The sequence below is a fragment of the Diceros bicornis genome, chromosome 7, assembly GCF_020826845.1.
Source record: "Diceros bicornis minor isolate mBicDic1 chromosome 7, mDicBic1.mat.cur, whole genome shotgun sequence".
NCBI lineage: Eukaryota > Metazoa > Chordata > Mammalia > Perissodactyla > Rhinocerotidae > Diceros > Diceros bicornis.
In genome coordinates, this window is record NC_080746.1 from 63,643,251 (window position 1) to 63,661,696 (window position 18,446).

Genomic DNA, 18,446 nt, shown 5'->3' on the forward strand with positions numbered 1-18,446 from the left:
TGGAGGAAGACTAAAATGGCATAGATATCTTCTACCCCAAGGTAAATGGGGTATGAGATGATGATCTGCCTTCTATTCAGAGGGCGCAGGGGAAGTCGTGTGTTTAAAATAGTAATAATAATAATAGCAACTCATTTAATGTCTATGTAATTTAATGTGTATACATTCAAGGTACTGAACAAAAATTTTCATATTAGTTTATTTACTCTTCAAAACAACAATAAGAAATAAGGAGAGGTTGGACAGATAGAAAATTTTAATAGGGTCTGGGAGGATCTGCGGAGCCAGAAGATGGCACATTTGCCACAGGTACCAAAGAAGACAGTCAGGGATGTTCAGCTAAATCACTGGACACCAAGAGCCAAAGTCTTGGGATGAACATCTATGCTTCAGCCCAAGCAACTGTTCACAACACAAAAGCAATGTAGGGATCTGCCAGATTGAATCAGGAGACAGGAGAGGCATCTATGTCCTATGCAAATCAGGAGAAAGGCAGATCGTTTTAAGGACATCATATAAAATTTGTTTCTTTGTTGCTCAAACAATCTTACTCTAATCGAGCTCCATTTGGCTAAGGCTTGGCAAGATCCTCAGTTAAGGATTTGGTCAGGGAAAATTCCCACGTGACCACAAAATCTAGGAAAGAGATGTTTCCTTTAACGCAACAGTAAACAAGGATTCACGGAAGAATGTTTTCATTGTTGTGTAAGTATTAAAAAGAAGGAGAATCACAACTCATTCCAGGATTAAAAAGTGAAATTTCTTTTCCAACACAAAAATAATTCCTGATTTTTATTAAAAATTCCAAATGTGGATGTTATCCTTTTTACCTCTTACAACCTCCTCAGTAGCTTCTGGATTCCCTGCTTGATCTCCTTGGTTCTCACACCATAAACAATGGGGTTCAGAGCTGGGGGGATGAGGCGGTGCAGGATGTTGAGCAGGATGCGAACATCTGGGGGAATTCTCTTCCTGGCCAGGTTAGTGATGACCAGAACCAGCAGGACTGTGCTGAAGAAGAGGATGAGGATGAAGTGGGAACCACACGTGCTCAGGGCCTTGGCCACAGCACCCTCAGCCTTGATCCTTAGCACAGCTTTCAGGATGAAAGAGTAGGAGAGAACAATAAGGATGAGGTCAGACCCCAGCAGAGTCCACCCTGTCACAAACTGATAGAGCTGATTGAAGGTGATGTCATCACAGGAAAGTTTGGACACAGACAGGTTAGTGCAGATGCAGTTCTTGATGATGTTCTCTGCACAGTATCTGAGTCTGGCAGAAAGAATTGGAACAGGAAGAAAAAAGAGGCCATTGCGGGCTACAACAAATATAGCAGCTCTAGCCACAAATTGATCAGTGATGATGGATGGGTACCGTAATGGGTGACAGATGGCCACATAGCGGTCATAGGCCATGACCATGAATGTGCAGGACTCCATGGCAAGGAAGCAATTCATGATGAACATCTGGAGGAAGCAGGCAGAGAAGCTGATGGACCTGAAGTCAAACCAGAAGATGGCCAGGACCTTGGGGATGACAGTGAGGCAGAGCATCATGTCCAGGAGAGAGAGGAGACTGAGCAGGTAGTACATGGGCTCATGCAGAGAGGCCTCTAGCTGGATGGTGATCAGGAGGGTGGTGTTGGCCCCTACGGCCAGGAGGAAAAGGAGGCTGAGGGGCAGGGACAGCCAGCGCTGCCAACTCTGGTAGTTAGGGAAGCAGATGAGGAAGAATTCAGAGACTGGAGCAGCAGAGTAGTTGCTGGGTGATGCCATATAAAGTACCCTGTGCAAGCTAGAAATCCAGAGTCCCTTAAAACAAAGTCCCTTAAAATGCAAACTATATCACTATCGAAAGTATATGTTCTAGATGTGGTAGAAGTCGTGTTTCCGTTGGGGCTTTTAACCTGTCCCAATGAAATTTTCAAATCATCATCATCATCAATCATTGCTGACATTTAACTTAATTATCATGGGCTAGGCATTATGCTGAATGTTGGTATTCTTTATCTCATTTCATCCTTTAAAAAACACATAAGGGTAGTTAATATTTTTATCCTCATTTCACAGAAAGTGAAAAGGTACAGGTAAAGGGGAGCAGGATAATTTGAACAAAATTAGAGAGCTAGTAAGTGGTGAAGCCACGACTGAGAACTACAGAGACTGACGACTCTAGATTCTCTGCGTTCAGCCACTACACACGATTTAGCCTTGTCAAGCACAGTGACTTAACTAAGCCCTTCCTTCCTTCAGAGTGTAGAAGATAGATAGATAGATAGATAGATAGATAGATAGATAGATAGATAGATAGATAGATGGAAAGCTCTATTTAGCTGACTCCATGGAAGTCCTAGAAAAGCCCAGCCCTCTATTCCATACAATTGAACGGGGACAGACTTCAGGGTTCCTTATTTTCAGTCTTCATGAAATATTGGATTAGAGATAGAGCAGCCCCTGACCACACCAAAAGGCAATAATTTCTTGCAGCTCCAAAGAGGATTTAACTTTAAAGGCATAGTGTTTATCATTCTCTTACTGGAAAATTTGCTGTTGTTTCTCTTTGTGAAAATTCAAGAGTGTTTTCTATGGCTGAGTTCTTTAGAAGGGGCTGTGAATTTCCCATGCTGATGACAGAGACAGTCAATATTGAAGGGTACACAAGAGGTTTACCAAAGATAGACTAGAAGCTAGCTAGTGAGTGAGTTTTAGGTACATAAACCTATACAGAATTCATTGACCTGGTAAATAAAATTATCTGTATTTCCTTGTGGCTAGGATCTAATTATCCTAGCATATGGAATCTATGTTATGTAAACTCATCTGCTTTGATTCCATTTGTTTCTTTTGTTGGGTACCATCTTTTTTCCCTCACTACTAAACAAACAGCAAAGTGCCCAAATACTAAGAAAGGTGACAGTAATGGATGTCGCAGCCAAAGAAGCAGGAAAGAGGCAGGGAGTCAGAGCATGATGACTCAGGAGGCCTACAATCAGTGTAGTTGGGGTTACTGATGCTGCTTACCTGTCCCATCTGACATGTCTCCTCCAGGAGGGTTGAAGTGTGTATGAGAAGAGATCAGAACCCAGCTTCCAGAGAAGATAAGATCCAATGACTTTCACTTTGAATATCCCAGACTTTCTAAATGTGGATTATACAATACACTCTCACACACACACTCACACACACACACACACACACACACAAACACAGTTTCTACCCCTTGTCAGGTTTAAGACAAACCAAGGATTCAGGAGTTAAAACTGGGGTAGGGGCAATTATGTTATGTAACAGCTCTGTCCTGTATTTCCATATTTAATTAGGAAAATTACCCTTAGGATGAATCAGAGAAATAAGAAGGGTAGGAAACATACCCATCTTTCTGAAAAGACTTCTCCTTTCCAATAACCTCAAGTTCTGTATCCTTAGAATGACTTGCTCTATTTGAACAAGCAGAAAAATAGTCAGTGGCTTCTCATACTTGGTCTTAATGTTAGGCATACTAATGTATAGCGTAGATTAAGAAAAAACCGTCATCTTCTGAGAACTTACCTATTAATAAAGCAAAATTGACTTACAAGCTCTTATAATACAGTACTGCTGTGTCTCTAATAAAGATGATCTTACAAACAGTGGGAAAGAGACAAAAGTACAGATGAATGGAGCAATGTGATGTCGTTGAAAAGTTGGCCTCAGACAGAAATGAATTCCAAGTCTGGCTCTATACTGATTCTATGACCCTGACAACTATTTGAACTCTATGGTAGCTAGTTTTCTCACTTATGAAATAGACAAATGATGTCTAACTCCAGGTGTTGTTGTGGGAAGGGAAAGGGGCTATCAGTTCCCGAGGTCCTGTTAGGCAAGGAGACATGACAAGCTAACAGCATCTGAAAAGGATACAAAAAATAAGTAACAGTCACTGGGGGGTGGGGGGCCTGTCCTGATGGGCAATGGTAAGAGAGGAAGGCCAGATGCTCAGTAATGATCAATGATGAGGTGTTGGGGGCTGGTAGATCCTAAGTTCTTTGGGGGAAGGAGGTAGGAGAGCAGAGCATCAAGAGTCAATGTTTAAAGTGACAGCCTTGGGAGGTCCACCTGAGAGTAGGCATTACCATGTACACTGCCAAGTATCGCAGAAGATTTGAAACAGGGAAGTGATGTGCTATAGATGGGACAAAGGGGGATCACACAGAAGGGAGGGAGGCTTTTGGAGAATCCAAAGGAAAAGCGACTAAGATCTGAACAAAGGCCACGCAAGTGGAGAAGAAGGGATGTATCTGAGGGGTGGAGAGGACTACAGGATTTAGTGTAAGAAAGGATGAGGAGGCAAAGAAAAACTGGTGTCAAGAATGTCACTGAGGATCTTCTAACTGATACAGGGAAGAAATGTCCTTTCAGATGTCCTATATCACTGATATGTTCTCCTAGCCAGTAATATAATTGCAGCAGTTTTATAGTCTCCTTTAAATTCCTTAACAGCTGGGACCATTTTTCTCCTCTCTCTGTATTCTCCTCAGTGAAACTGAGGCATCCTAATCTGAGAAATGAGGAATTATTGGCCATCTGGGGCATTGCTTTGATATGGAATACTCCAATTCATTAGTTTGTACCCACAGACTGATATTCACGAAGGGGTGGTCATAGTGGTTATTTGTTCTAAATGCGAATGAACAAAACATGGTCTCTGACCATGAAATATTGACAATCTGAAAATGTCAAACAAGTCTTAAATAACCAAAATCACAACAGAAGATCCCATCCCAGCTGTGATTGCCTAGAAAAAGGAGTGATCACCTTGGCTCATAGCTGAATTTAGACTCGTGCAGAAAGGAAGATTCTGAAACTGCCAGGCACAGAGACTTGGCCTTCTAGCCATGATATCAATGGGAGTCTTTGAGCTTACAGAAGTTTTGGGCCCATAAACCTTATATGACCACAGAATGACTCAGCCTCAGCTCTGATTGAAATAACAGCGTTAGGTCTGTTCCTGTCACTCACCCTTATACCAGGATCTAAGCATCCTGGCAGCTTCAGCATCTACATCAGGCCCTATTGAAAGAGTTTCATCTCCTGTGCATAGCAGGCTCCTGGACTCCCCTCCTCTCTTCATTATCTCCTTCCTCATAATTGTCCTGGCCCCAATTTGAGACTCACCAGTTTCAGAAGGCTGATCTGTGCTTTTTCTGGCTGTTGGAAAAACCCCTAAACTGGCCCCTCCAAGGGCTCTGGAGGCTGATTTTATGGGCCCTGGCTCTACTATGCCCCCTCCCTCCTGCTTGTTCACAGGAGTTGGCACCCTTCTTGGGTACCTTGGCCCTGAGGCCCTATGGTCTGTTTCTCAAGAGAGTATATTATAAAAGGCTTAATTCAGCATTGTGGATAGAGTGAGGGCAGGAGAGTCAAAGGCTCTTGAGGAGTCTAAAAAAAGGAAAAGAAACCATTGGAAAAGAAGGATAAGGAAACTGAATGATGAGAATATTCTCAGGAAAAATTTCTATGGATTCACCTGTGGGGAAGAACTGAATAAACTATCCTCAGCACTTTAACTCTGTGGAGGGAGGTGACAGAGGAACATCCCCAGCAATCAAAGGAGATGGATGTCACAGGAGCATGGACTATGGGCAACTGAGGGGGGCAGGGAGCATTTTCCCTGTGAGCCCTTCTTGTGCAGTGGGAGCCTCAGTGGTCTGGACCCAAGCAAATCCCTGGAAGTAGCACTATATATGCTCATGGTCTCATGTTCAATTTTTTACTTCCATGGCTGTTCTTTCTCTAAACTCTGTTTCCTAAGTATGACTGCAGAAAAAGCTACTGTTAACAGTACTCACCTTCCACAGAGCAACACTTGGCATTGTTGCCTTGGGAATCAAGTAGAATTGTCACCAGTACAGCCACCACTCTGAATTGATGCACAACAGGACCTAGAAAACAGCCTCTCTTGTGAAGGTCTCAAGATGCTTCTCAGGATAGGGATGCTCAGGTTGAGTGTAGGATCTTTTGGGCTTTTGGCACAGGAATCTTGGAAAGAGAGGAGCAAGTGGAATATGGTTCTAGGTCTCACACTTTCCTTCTCACAACAGCTGGAGAAGGAGACATCAGGGTAGAAATGTAGGTGGAATATGATCCCGTTCCCTCCTGGCACTAACTCCTCCCCTGTCCCTACCTCTACCTTGCTACACAGAGTTCTGGGTGAAGCAACAAGGGCCTTGGCAGCATAAAATAAAGTTGATAGACACGCTAAGTGAAAAACACTATTTCATGAGTGAATCAATGTTCAATGAAAGTGGGTTGCTAAGAGCATGTAGTTTACTCTGGACTGATCATCAAAGTTTCTTATAAATGAATAATCCCTCTCCACTCTCAGATCATGGGGATGTTGGGAAGAGACACTGTAAGCTTAAGTTTGAACCCTTGTTCTACCGCTTCCTGGTTGCTTCTCCTTGGACAACTTTCATAAGGTCTCAGAACCATAATTTCCTTATCTGAAATATGAGGATGATGAACCTTCCAACATAGGGTTGCTACAGGGTAAAATTACTTTTACTTTTTCATTGAATAAACATTTGACCCTACTTTGTAGAAAGCACTATAGTACATGTTAGAAATGTGGTACATGAAAGAATAGTCTCTACCATCTTAGAGAGGGACATCAAAACTTAACATGAAGTCACACCAAGGATTACACTAGTAATAAAAATAATAAATCCTCATTGAGTTTTTAATGTGTCATATTATTCCAACTATTACTCGATATTTCATTTAATCCTCATAACAACCTAATGAGATACATCTTGTTATAGTCAACAACTATAATTAACAATTTCTCATGAAGAATCAAAAAAATACACGTTGTGAGTTGAAATGTATCCCCCCCAAAAAAATACCTTGAAGTCCTGACTCCCTGGGACCTATGAATGTGACTTTATTCAGAAATACAGTCTTTGAAGATGTAGTCAAGTTAAGAGTTACCAGTCAACACAAAGACTGATGACCTTCAGTTCAACCTCACCCTGAGAGTGTACCTCAAGGTTCCAATTTAAAATGTGTGTGTGGGAGGATGATTATCTGATTCTATTCTTGGTGGGTCCCAGACTTTGAATTTTGTCTCCTCGTGCCAGGAAATTGCCAAATTTTTGCTCCTAATTTCTTCAGGTTTGGCAAAAGTCCTCAGAGCAGAAGTAGTTTTAAATCCTGGGTTTACCTCTCCGCTTTTACCTTCTCCTAGATTTGACCTTTCCTTCTTAATTCTTCAGTGCTTTTAAAAATTTTTTTCTATTTTATTAATTGAAGCAGCTTTATTGTAAGACAATTTAGCTAGGTAACAGTTTAAACATTGACAAACATTTAAATATATAAATTGAATAATATATACAATGTATGCATTAAATGTATAATTTATATATGTTATATATATATTATATATATTTCCACAACATTCTGACATCTATTATTGCTGTTCAGAAGTATCCTGTCAGTCAAATTGCTGTCCCTTTGTAGGTGATGGATCATCTCTCTGGCTCCATTCAGAATTTTTTGTCCTTGAGGATTTAGAATGTTAGTAAACATGTATAGATATTTCAGAAAAAAATATTCTGTTTATGATCAATCAAGATTTTTGAATTTGAAGATAATTCAGCCATTATACCTTTAAATATCCCCCCTGCCCCATTTTCTATATTCCCTTGTACAAATCCAGTTTTATATAGTCTATTTGGCCTTCTTATTTAATTACGTTTTTCTTTTCACCTGTATTTCACTTTCCATTCTCTTTCAAATTGTGCTGCTTTCAGATTAAGCTCTTCAACTTGAGCTCCATTTTACCAGTTCTCAACTCAGCTGTGTCAACCTTTAGTATCTGTTATTTTTTTCTTGATATCAGTGACTACACTTTTCAGATTTTCCAGAAGGTGTAGTTGTTGTTTTTTTCAAATATACCTGGTTTTCTGATAGGTTAATGCTCCTTTCTCAAGTTTTCAGACTTCATCTTTTGTTCCTTTAACCATTTTAAACATAGCAGTGATATAATTTATGTCTGATAATCTCATTTTTCAATTATTATATCTAATTCTGCTGATTCTTTTCTATGTTTTATCATTTAGATTGCGAGCTCATCATCAACAGAGCTATTTCTGTGAGATCTCTTAAGATCACCATAAGGACAATTTGTATTAACTTTTCCACTTGGTATATTCTAGGCAACATAGTATAAATGCCAAATCAAAAGTACCTGAGGGAAATTAGTCTTATTCTTTCTAAAGCCTAGGTCAAGAAAAAAATGTGTGTGTGAGTGTGTCTGTGCGTGTGTGTGCTTATGTGTTTCTTGCCTGCTCCTTCACTTAGGTGAACGCCCTTCGAGGTCCCTGGCATTATGGGGATTTGTGTGTCTTAATTCTACTTCCTTGCCTTGTGAGTCTTCAAATTCTTGTGTTCTCTATTTCTATGATCATTTAAAATGCAAACCCCTTTGTTCTAGAAACTGATGAATGTTCCCATTACAGCCGTATTCAATGTCTTTTTGTCAGTCTGGTTTTCATCTCCCAGTCCTTTTGGACCGTTAGCAAATTTCCTTACTTTATTTTAAACATATACATTTGATGAGGTTTATTATATCTCACTTCGTTATTTAGCAGCAGGAGGACTTTTCATATTACATGGACTGCCGTGAAATAGAAGTCATAAATAATCTTTATAGGGGGGACAGGACTCATTTACTTGGGTAGTGGTATGGAATAATCTTTCAGTGTGGAACATGATAAAATGCCCCCAAGTAACAAATGTTTGAATTCTAAAATTATTAGACTTATTTATGTAATTATTCTCTCTCCCTCTGGATCCAGCTCGACGAGTAATTAAGCTGGTTACCAATACTTTACCTGAGTTCAAAACATGTACTGAGATTATACAAAGCAATCAGTTAATCCTGAAAGTATGTGAGATTAATGACCAAATTTGTAGGATGAGATTATGAAAAGACAAAGAAAAGTCCTGGGGTCATAGTCCATAGAAGAAAAACTTACATGAGCTTCTTGTAAAAAGAATAGAAGGAAGGAGAGAATGGAAGAGGCCGTAGGTTAGATAGAGAAAAAAGGAGCAAAGAAAATCAGAAGGAAAGAAGGAATAAAAAAGGGAAAAGTGAGAAGGAAAGAGGAAGACAGTAGATAAGAAAGTAAAAATAACAAATATATTGGGTGATTGTAGTTCATGTTTTATACGTATAATTGAATAAAAAAAACAAACTGAAAATTGCTCTGATTCTTGTTTTTGAGAAGATGAAACTGGAATATGGAGAATTTAAATTATCCACCCAGTTCATACAGCTGGCAATAGCCTAGCCAGGATACCAAACCTGACTTCCAAACTTAAAATCTAAGTCTCTTTATGCTAAAAGCGAGTGTCAGAAGGCTATTTCTTAAGAACATTTAGGCACACTGATGAGTCTCTCACTCTGTGGCGACTAGCAAGAATGAGGTATGGTGATCATTATAACATGTTTATTATTTTGGTGAATAGTGCAATCCATTTGGCTAAGGAAAAAAAGACTATGGTGCAAAAGGAAAGTGAAGTTGATGATGGTACAGCAAGGCGGTATTTACCCCACAACAGGAAAAAGAAATAAGAGAAAAGTAATTTTATAGTCTCAGAAATAAGTTCTAGCTGATCTTTGTTGGCTGCGTAATGTAGAGAGTTCTTCAGACTTCACCTAAGTCAACAGCCAACCTGGGAGGTCAGGGAAACTGCTCACATCCAACTGTGAGGAGGCAAGACACATGGACCCACAAATATCCCTCTTTTGGCTCAATCTACACACAAGTCAATATTTAATTTTACAGGAGTAAGCATAAGTCTAAGGAAACTCTCAGCCTCTTTCTCAAACAGGACAGTTCTTAATTTTATTATAAACATCCGAGTAAATGTGATAAATTCAGTGATTTTATTGAGGAACTCTATCAAGATCTGTTCTTCCCTAGATTATTAACTCTCTTAGTCCGTCTTCCTCCCTATGTCCTAACAACAGTAGCTCTTGACAGACCACAAGAACTCTGCGTAAACTCGAATGATGAGCAGAAAATACGTTGCTCATTTGAATCAAATACCAGGCTCCTGACATCATCATAGCAGAATGTCATGGCAGGTTTCAGGAATATGTTTGGACAGTCCTGGCTAGGGACTGGATCTGAGGGGGAATCAAATCCCTGCACCCCATCCATTGAAGTTCTGCTCCTGAGATGCAGCTTCCAGATGTTCCACCCAGTGCCCTCTCTTCCTTCCTAACACAGATGATAGAGATTGACTGGAAAACATGGATGGATCTAAAAGGGCCCCTTTGCCTCTCTCTTATGAGCCTAAAATTAAATCTGATGATCTACTTAATAAAGCATCTGGAGGAGGCAAACAAGAAGCAGACCAGACTCTGGTGTTGACAGTGCCTCAGAGAGACCAGGAAAGCCACAAAAATATCCAGAGTTTCTTCTACCGTTTCTCACCTTTCCCACACCACAAGTTGGTTTTCAGTTTGACGATGTATATAAATGACAGAAACAAGGCTAAGTTTACCAGAATTATTGTCCCCCGAGACACAAAAACAAATTTACATTTTCCAGGCTCACCTGCCTGGTGGGGCTATAAGACTAAGTCTGGACAAAGAAATGCATGCCTGTCTTCCAGGAATGGCCTTTACAACCTCCTTGATTTCCTCTACACTTTCTCTCTTCTTCCTCCTCTAACCAGATGCAGATAATCTACTCGAAGACGTTGCAGCCCTAGAAATGGCAGAACCACCCAGTGGGAGGAGGTTAGGTCCCTGAATGATTGTGTGGAGGAGAGCTTCCTCCTTCCACATGCATTGGACTGGATGTGATCAAAATTTAAAACTGTATTGTGTTAAACCACTGACAAATTGGAATTGTTTGTTTCAACAGCTGGCAAGTTATCCTAAGGCTGCAGACAGTGAGAAAATCGACATCCAGTGGTAGAAAGATCACATAACAAGGAAAGCTGGCATGCCTACTAAATGGTAACTCTAGGGAAAATCGTTGGAACAATTCCAAATAATAGTATGAGTCTGCCATTGTTGATTCATTTAACAAGTTGTTATGAGAAATAAATGAACTTAGAATAAAGTTAGCTGGTTTTCAAGCAGAAATTAATGATAGAGAAACTCAACAAATACGGAGTCTTGAAGAATTGTGCTACTGCTTGGGAGTTCAAACGTTGGGAGAAAGATTTAGAATGCCTTTGAGTAACAGAGACTCATGGAAACCAGCCCTGAGAAGAGACTAGGTTACGTGCATAGCTGTCCTATTCAAGTCTGATAGACTTAGATCAACACCATTCTGTATATAAGGAGTGGCACGGGGAAAGAGAAAAGACATAAAGAAAAGAAAGAAATTTTAAATTATGCCTACCAAAATCTTTCGAGTGTGATTACTAGTATATGGAACTGACATCGTACAAATAGATCAGACCTGTTAGGTTTTTGAGGGGATACATTGCCAAAGAAAGACAAGCTTGGCTTTTCTTTTTCTTTCTTTTTTTTTTTTTTTGTGAGGAAGATCAGCCGTGAGCTAACATCTGTGCCAATCCTCCTCATTTTTTTGCTGAGGAAGACTGGCCCTGAGCTAACATCCGTGCCCATCTTCCTCCACTTTATGTGGGATGCCACCACAGCATGGCCTGACAAGTGGTGCATCAGTGCGTGCCCAGGATCCGAAACTGTGCTGCCAGAAGCAAAGCGTTCGCACTTAACTGCTACGCCATGGGGCCGGCCCCCAAGCTTGGCTTTTAAAGAAAGATTTTGATTAGGAATTAAAACCAATCTTGATCCTAATATTTTGCAGCAGGAAGCAGTCTCCAAATGCAGTATCTGCAAAAGAAGTCACATTCTCCAATGCCTGCTTCATATAAGGTCATGGGGCACATTGAGGAAGGCACAACTCCCCAAAGACAGAACAAGGGGACATAGAAACAATGGCCAAGAGAGCTCCTCCCAGAGAACATAACCAGTGTCTAGTCAGGGAACTTCCCCCACTGTCAGGAGGTAAAAATGTTGCCATGCCTGCTCCCCAAGTACTCCAGCGTCAACACTGACAAGTTACTGCTAAATATATTCCACGCTTCACTTCCATCTGGGAGTCTTTATGGCTGGTGCTCAAATTCTGCTCAACCATTAAACAAGTGGTGGGAGGAGAAAGATGACTGGTCTAAGAGGAACCACATCAGGACCTGATGGAGAGAACCACACACTTCTGAAGATCTTGGACTTTGTGCTACTCACAGTGACTGGATGAGAGTTTGGGTAGTCTCACTTGGGAATATGTTACATATATTTTAAATACAAAAGCCTCTCTTACAATATTTCTCTTAAGAAATGAATATTCAGTGCCCCAGCCTCTCCTGTAGGCAGCTGGATCTATGTGAGGAGTCTGCCCAATGGAATGATAGAGAAAATGTATAAATCTCTCCTAGATTGAGCTTTTAAAACCTACAAGAGCCTGTACATTCCCTTCCTTTGCTCACCTGACAACCGGATTCAGAAGCACCAGTGAAGGTCTCTAAGGGCCTAGAACATGGAGGGTCCATATATGGAAGAAGCACAGGTCCCTAAATGTTGACATGAAGCAAAGGTCCCATGGATTGGATGGGATGTGGATGATAAGGAAATTTATATTGTGTTCAGTTACTGTGATGTTTTTGTTGTAGTAACTAACTTAATTTGCATTGACTTATTCAATACACGATGGGTTGAAATGCGCACTGCCTTTGCTGTCTATAACCTGGAGTATGGAAAACTTCAGAAAACTGCAACGCCATCCAGCTGAACTCTAAAAATTCAGCTCGCCCCTAGACAATGTAATAGGAACAATGGATTTATGAATGACCATTAGTAATTCACCGTTTTGCTCTGTTGCCTAATCTGCAAAAATAGGAATAATAATAATTCATGGGCTATTTTGAACACAATCTCTCTGAAAGTAGTTTACCTCTTAGTAACTATATTAATCACACATAAAGAGCTCAATAACTAATTTTTGATTGAGTAGACAAAGAAATGAATGTGTTATTATTATGTATAATCCTTACCCAAATACTGCTATTGTAACATCTTATTAAATACTTAGATACGTACCACTCTTGTGAATAACTGACACGTCATTGATTTGATATCGAGTCTTAAATGTCACTGAAGAACATTAGAGTATGAATTGTTATATCCCTTTTATTTTTAAGTTAGTCATTCAAATCCCCATGTGCCTTATGAGCAGGAAGCACAATATGTTCTTGAAGCCACCCTCTCGCCTCCCCCTAAATGTTGGAGACCCCAGGAGTTTTCTGAGTACAGTTGTCAGTCCCCTTTCAAAAACCAAGAGGAGGCTGAGAACTGAATTCACCCCAGTATTGCTGTTCCTCATGACAGCCACAAGGTGGCACTGTTGACTTGCCAGCTATGAAGCGTCTATCAACTCCTGGCAATAATGCCAGGCTGTTTCGACTCCCTGGCTGCGTAGCCTTATCCCACACTGGGCCTCATAAGTCACAGCTCTCATTGTTAACACTCATATGCTTAGAATATAGCCCAAAGCACAACAGCATATCAGGGTGACTGTGTACTAAGAGGATCCCAAAGTCCACTTTATGATGTGTGGAAAATGTGGTTTTGCTCTCTCAACAATATTCAGGTCTTTTTTTGAGGGTTGGTAACCAGCATAGATTCCCTTTTTCCTCCAGATATTTAAATACAGGGGACTTGTTGCTCTCTCTTGCCACTGGGGCTTGATTTAAATCTGCTCTCTTCCAGAAGAGCAGTGTGCAATGGATTCAGATCGCCTTTCTCAAAAGGCTCTGTGTTCTTCTTGCAAATGCCTCCTGCAAATGTGATTAACCCTCAAACTAGGGAGTGAGGGGAGTGGCTGTTGGTAGCCCCTTCCTCCCTCCCTCTTCTCATGTTTTCAACACTCCCCTTCCAGCACAGTTGGATCCTAGTCAGCGTGTGTTAGTAGTGACTCTTCACAGATTTTTTTTCAATTAAACTTACAAAACATCTGTAAACCACCAATTCATATTTTTTCTTTCGGTTTTATTGAGATATAATAGACATACAGCACTACATAAATTTAATGTGTACAGAACAATGACTTAACTTACATATACTGTGAAATGATTACCGCAATAAGTTTAGTTAATATCCAACATCTCATACAGAAACAAAAAAAGAAAGAAAGAAGAGAATGGTTTCTTCCTTGTGATAAGAACTTTTAGGACTTACTCTCTCAGCAACTTTCAAATAACCACACAGCAGTGTTAACTATAGTCATCACGTTGTACATTACATTCCCAATACTTATTTATGCTATAATTGGTAGTTCGTACATTTTATACCCTACCAATTTAAAATATCTTTAGTCTACGCTACTTCATTCTATCCACTCAAGAAAGTGTTCAAAGATTTCTACTAAGCACATCTTCGGGGGAACTAAGCACATTGTGGGAACTTCATGGCAAACTGGGAACTGCCCGTCAAGATCTGGCTCTTTGAGCTGTCCTGCTCCCCCACCCGCCTTACCTGTAGATGGACTCTCCCCAAAACCTTTCTTAGGACCATTGTCTGCACTTCCTTGAACCACCTTCACTGGACTTGATAATTCTGTGAGAAACTGTGGTCCTTTTAACCTCTCTCCTTAGAACTAGAGCAGAGAGCCAACCTTACTTACGTGGCTTGTCTGCTGCTTATACTTAGCACGCTACTATTATGGATCTAGAGATTCATTGTAGCCCCTATTTGTCAACTCTTCACTTAGCTGCCTTATATCATAAGTAAGGGAATGTTTATGAGCCCCTTGATGTGCCAAAATTGTGCTAGTAGTGAGTAATGACAGTAGAGAGGAATGACAACTGGTGTGTTGGTACCTACATCCTTTACAAATCTCTACAACAAGTTGGTAGTTTCTACCCCTGTGTACACCCAGTTTGAGTCAAGCGTCTCATAATTATGTTGGCCATTTGCATTGATCTAGAGAAGGATGGTTCAAGAATTAAGATCTGAATTTTGACCAAGAAACAGACTCCTCTTTGAATCCCTCTGTGTTTGCACCTGAGTGAAAGTGTAGCCGAGGTAGAGAAAGCTCTCCTAGGGAAACCAACAGAGTGGACCAGAGGTTTGAAAATATCACCTGACAACATGTATCATATTCATATGAATTATATCCTTTCTGCTACATTTTTTTAGAAAATTCATTTATATAATCATCCACAGAGAGCTCTTATGAAGATTAAATATTATCATGCACAGACACTGGTATTTTGCAAGTGCTCAAAATGTTTGAGCTTTTAATTTCATTATTATTACCATCATTATTATCAGTATATAAGGACATTGAGATTATTAACATCATTTTAGGCAATCAGTGTTGAAGTCGGCCCTTCTGTCCTCTGAGGGACAGTAGGAAATGGTGGTGGATAAAACTCTTCTAGCAGCCATGAGTTGGAGAGAAGCCCTGTTGGAGTATTTCCTTCTAAAAATGACGAGTCACACCTGTGGCTCTGGCTTGAGAAAATGAGCGCAAAGCCTGAGGCTATTAAGAGCCCCTTCTTGTAGGCAAGTGGATGTCATTTTCTTTCCTGCTGTTATTGGGTGTGGCTTGGAAGAATCTGCTCCTGGAGCCCCCACCATCACTGAATTGCAGTTATTCTATCTAATCTCCACAGTGTGGGGCAGGTTAATGCCAAATTCTTTCATGGCTATGAAAGCTGCCTCTATAACATTATGTCATGTCTCTTCACCTTCCTGCACTGTTTCCAGTTCCCTGGGAGCTACCCAGGGAACAGCAGGGTGCTGTTATAGCTGTCCATCACATCCTCATAAGCTTTCAGACTCAGGACCAATAGGAGCTGTACAGTCATTAACTCTTGTCTCTCAGCCATAAACTCATCCATCCATATTTAGCTTTGTGATGCTGGGGTTGAGACTCTGGGACTCTTCTTTGTCAGCTGGATGCCTTTTAGTTTCCACCCACAGAGAGCAACAGAAAAAGACTGGAAGGTTGAAGCAGGGGAGGGGATATTTGCTCCTTCCTGTCTGTTCCTTCTTGTCAGTACCTCTTAGCAATGACTCTTCATCCTAATAGTGGAGATGATTTTAATCTCCAGGATTTGCTTTTCATTGGTTGGTTGGTTGATTAGTTGGTTGGTTGGGTTTGGGATTTGCTTTGGGTTTTAGAACGTCCAGGATCAAATCAGCCTCCCTGAACTCCCTCAGAGGTACCAACAGCACCAGAAGAGGATAGAGTCCAATCCTCAGAGGTCTCTGACCCAGATCTAAGGGCACCTCCTCTGAGCTGCTTGTGACACTAGTACCAGTTAGAGGCAGCACAGTCCTCAGAGTTGTGAGACCCAGATCAACAGGCTGCCTCCAATCTTCTAATTCTAATGACCCAGCTTCTCCCCAACTGTGAGGTTCTTCCTGCAGGGACTATCTCTGTGGTACTTCAGTATCCCCTTTTTTGCATTTCAAGTTTAAATACTCATTTAATAAATTGTTAACATTAAATTCTCTAAAAATAACATCGTGATTTATTTTCTCCTGACTGGACCACTGTTTTCCCAAAACCTAACACTGTGCAGTGTCTTCCTACCTTCGACTAGAGCTCTTGGGCAGAGTCCACAGATCAAAGAAAACTTGATTTTCAGTTCACTGGATGCGTAGCTTCAACATATAGGGGAAGTGGCCAACCCATCGTCCTAGTCAGTTTCCTCATTTCCTGGGAAATGGTATTCCCTCTCTCCACCCCTCTCTCAACCTGTATTCTCTTTTTCAAGACTCCCTTAAGGTAGTCAGCTGTGTATGATTGAAAAGGAGGCTAGCATTTCTGAATATTATCATGAATGCTCTTTTCATGCAGTCCTACAGAGGCTTTGTCGGGCACTACTCTGCCTTCTCTGAGATCCTCCTGGTTCACAAAGAAGTAGATACATCCAGGGAATACCTATGAACAGCTAGAAGGACAAAACACAGGCAAAGGAGAGTAAGATAGAGGCTTGGCCTCCAGCTTCAATTGTACTTGAAGGGGCATTTCTATAGGAGGCTAGGCTCTCAAGTCTGGATTTTGATCTCTGTTACTTCCCAGATATGTGATCTTTGGCATTTCCTGTCTTAAAATCAGCTCTTTTTTCTGTTATGTAAAATGGAATTAATAATACTTGCAGGAATGCTGTGAAGATTAAATTTACTTAAATATAACTGCCTAGGCTCACAGCAGTTACTCAAGAAAAATGAGTTTCTTCCTCTTGCCTATTTCCAACTGAACCAGGTGAGGATGGTAAAGAAAGGAGTCTTGGTCGGTTATGGAGTGAGCTTCTGTGTGTGTAATACATACTCACATCAGGCTTTTCTCTGCCTCACTGCCTAGGCAAAACCATTGAGGAGAAGGGAGAAAAAGAATTAAAAATCTGTTTTACATATTCATATCCCTCTCTGCAGCAATTTCTGAATTCCTTGTTTTATCCCTTTGGGTCTGAACACCATATACAATAGGGTTTGAGGCAGGGGGTTTGAGATGATGAAGGACATTGAGGAGGATTAGGATATCTGTGGACACCCTCTTTCTGGACTTGTTTGTCATCACCACAACCAGCAGGATGGTGCTGAAGAAAAGGATGAGGATGAAGTGAGAGCCACACATGCTCAGGGCTTTGACTGCAGCCCACTTGGCCTTGAGTCTAAACACAGCACTTAGAATGAAGGTGTAGGAGAGGAAGATGAGAATGAAATCCGAGCCTAGTAAGGTCCAACCAGCCACAAATTAGTAGATTCTGTTAAGTGTGAAATTGTCACAGGAGAGCCTGGACACAGACAGCTTGGCACAGATGCAGTTCTCAATGACATTTTTCCCACAGTAACAGAGCTGGGCAGTGACAATAGGAATGGGTGCAATGAGACGGGAATTCATGTGACAATGAAGACACTAGCCTTGGTCACAAATTTGTTAGTGATGATGGATGGATATCGTAGTGGGTGACAGATGGCCACGTAGCGGTCATGGGCCATAACCATGAATTTTGCAGGACTCCATGGGGAGGAAACTGTTCATGATGAACATCTGGAGGAAGCAGACAGAGAAGCTGATGGATCTGAGGTCAAACCAGAAGATGGCCAAGACTTTGGGGATGACAGTGAGGCAGAGCACAATGTGAAACAGAGAGAGCAGGCTAAGCAGGTAGTACATGGGTTCCTGTAGAGATGACTCCAGCCGGATAGTGATCAGGAGGGTGGTGTTGGCCCCCATGGCCAGGAGGAAGAGGAGGCTGAGGGGCAGGCACAGCCAGTGCTGCCAACTCTGGTAGTTAGGGAAGCAGATGAGGAGGAATTCAGAGACTGGAGCAGTGGAGTAGTTGCTGCGTGATGCCATTGAATGAGTCTTGAGCTGAGAAGTTTTCTCTTGACTATTTGTATGG

At 41.1% G+C, this 18,446-nt stretch overlaps 1 protein-coding gene and 1 pseudogene across 1 annotated transcript; both read right to left on the bottom strand.

Moving 5' to 3' along the window:
- Window positions 1-833: 833 nt before the first annotated feature.
- On the bottom strand, window positions 834-1,775 carry LOC131408087 (olfactory receptor 56A4). Its single transcript, XM_058544651.1, has one exon. The coding sequence runs from the start codon at window positions 1,773-1,775 to the stop codon at window positions 834-836; it is 942 nt and encodes a 313-aa protein (XP_058400634.1).
- A 15,679-nt stretch (window positions 1,776-17,454) lies between these two features.
- Window positions 17,455-18,400, bottom strand: LOC131408088 (olfactory receptor 56A1-like; annotated as a pseudogene).
- Between the last annotated feature and the right edge of the window lie 46 nt (window positions 18,401-18,446).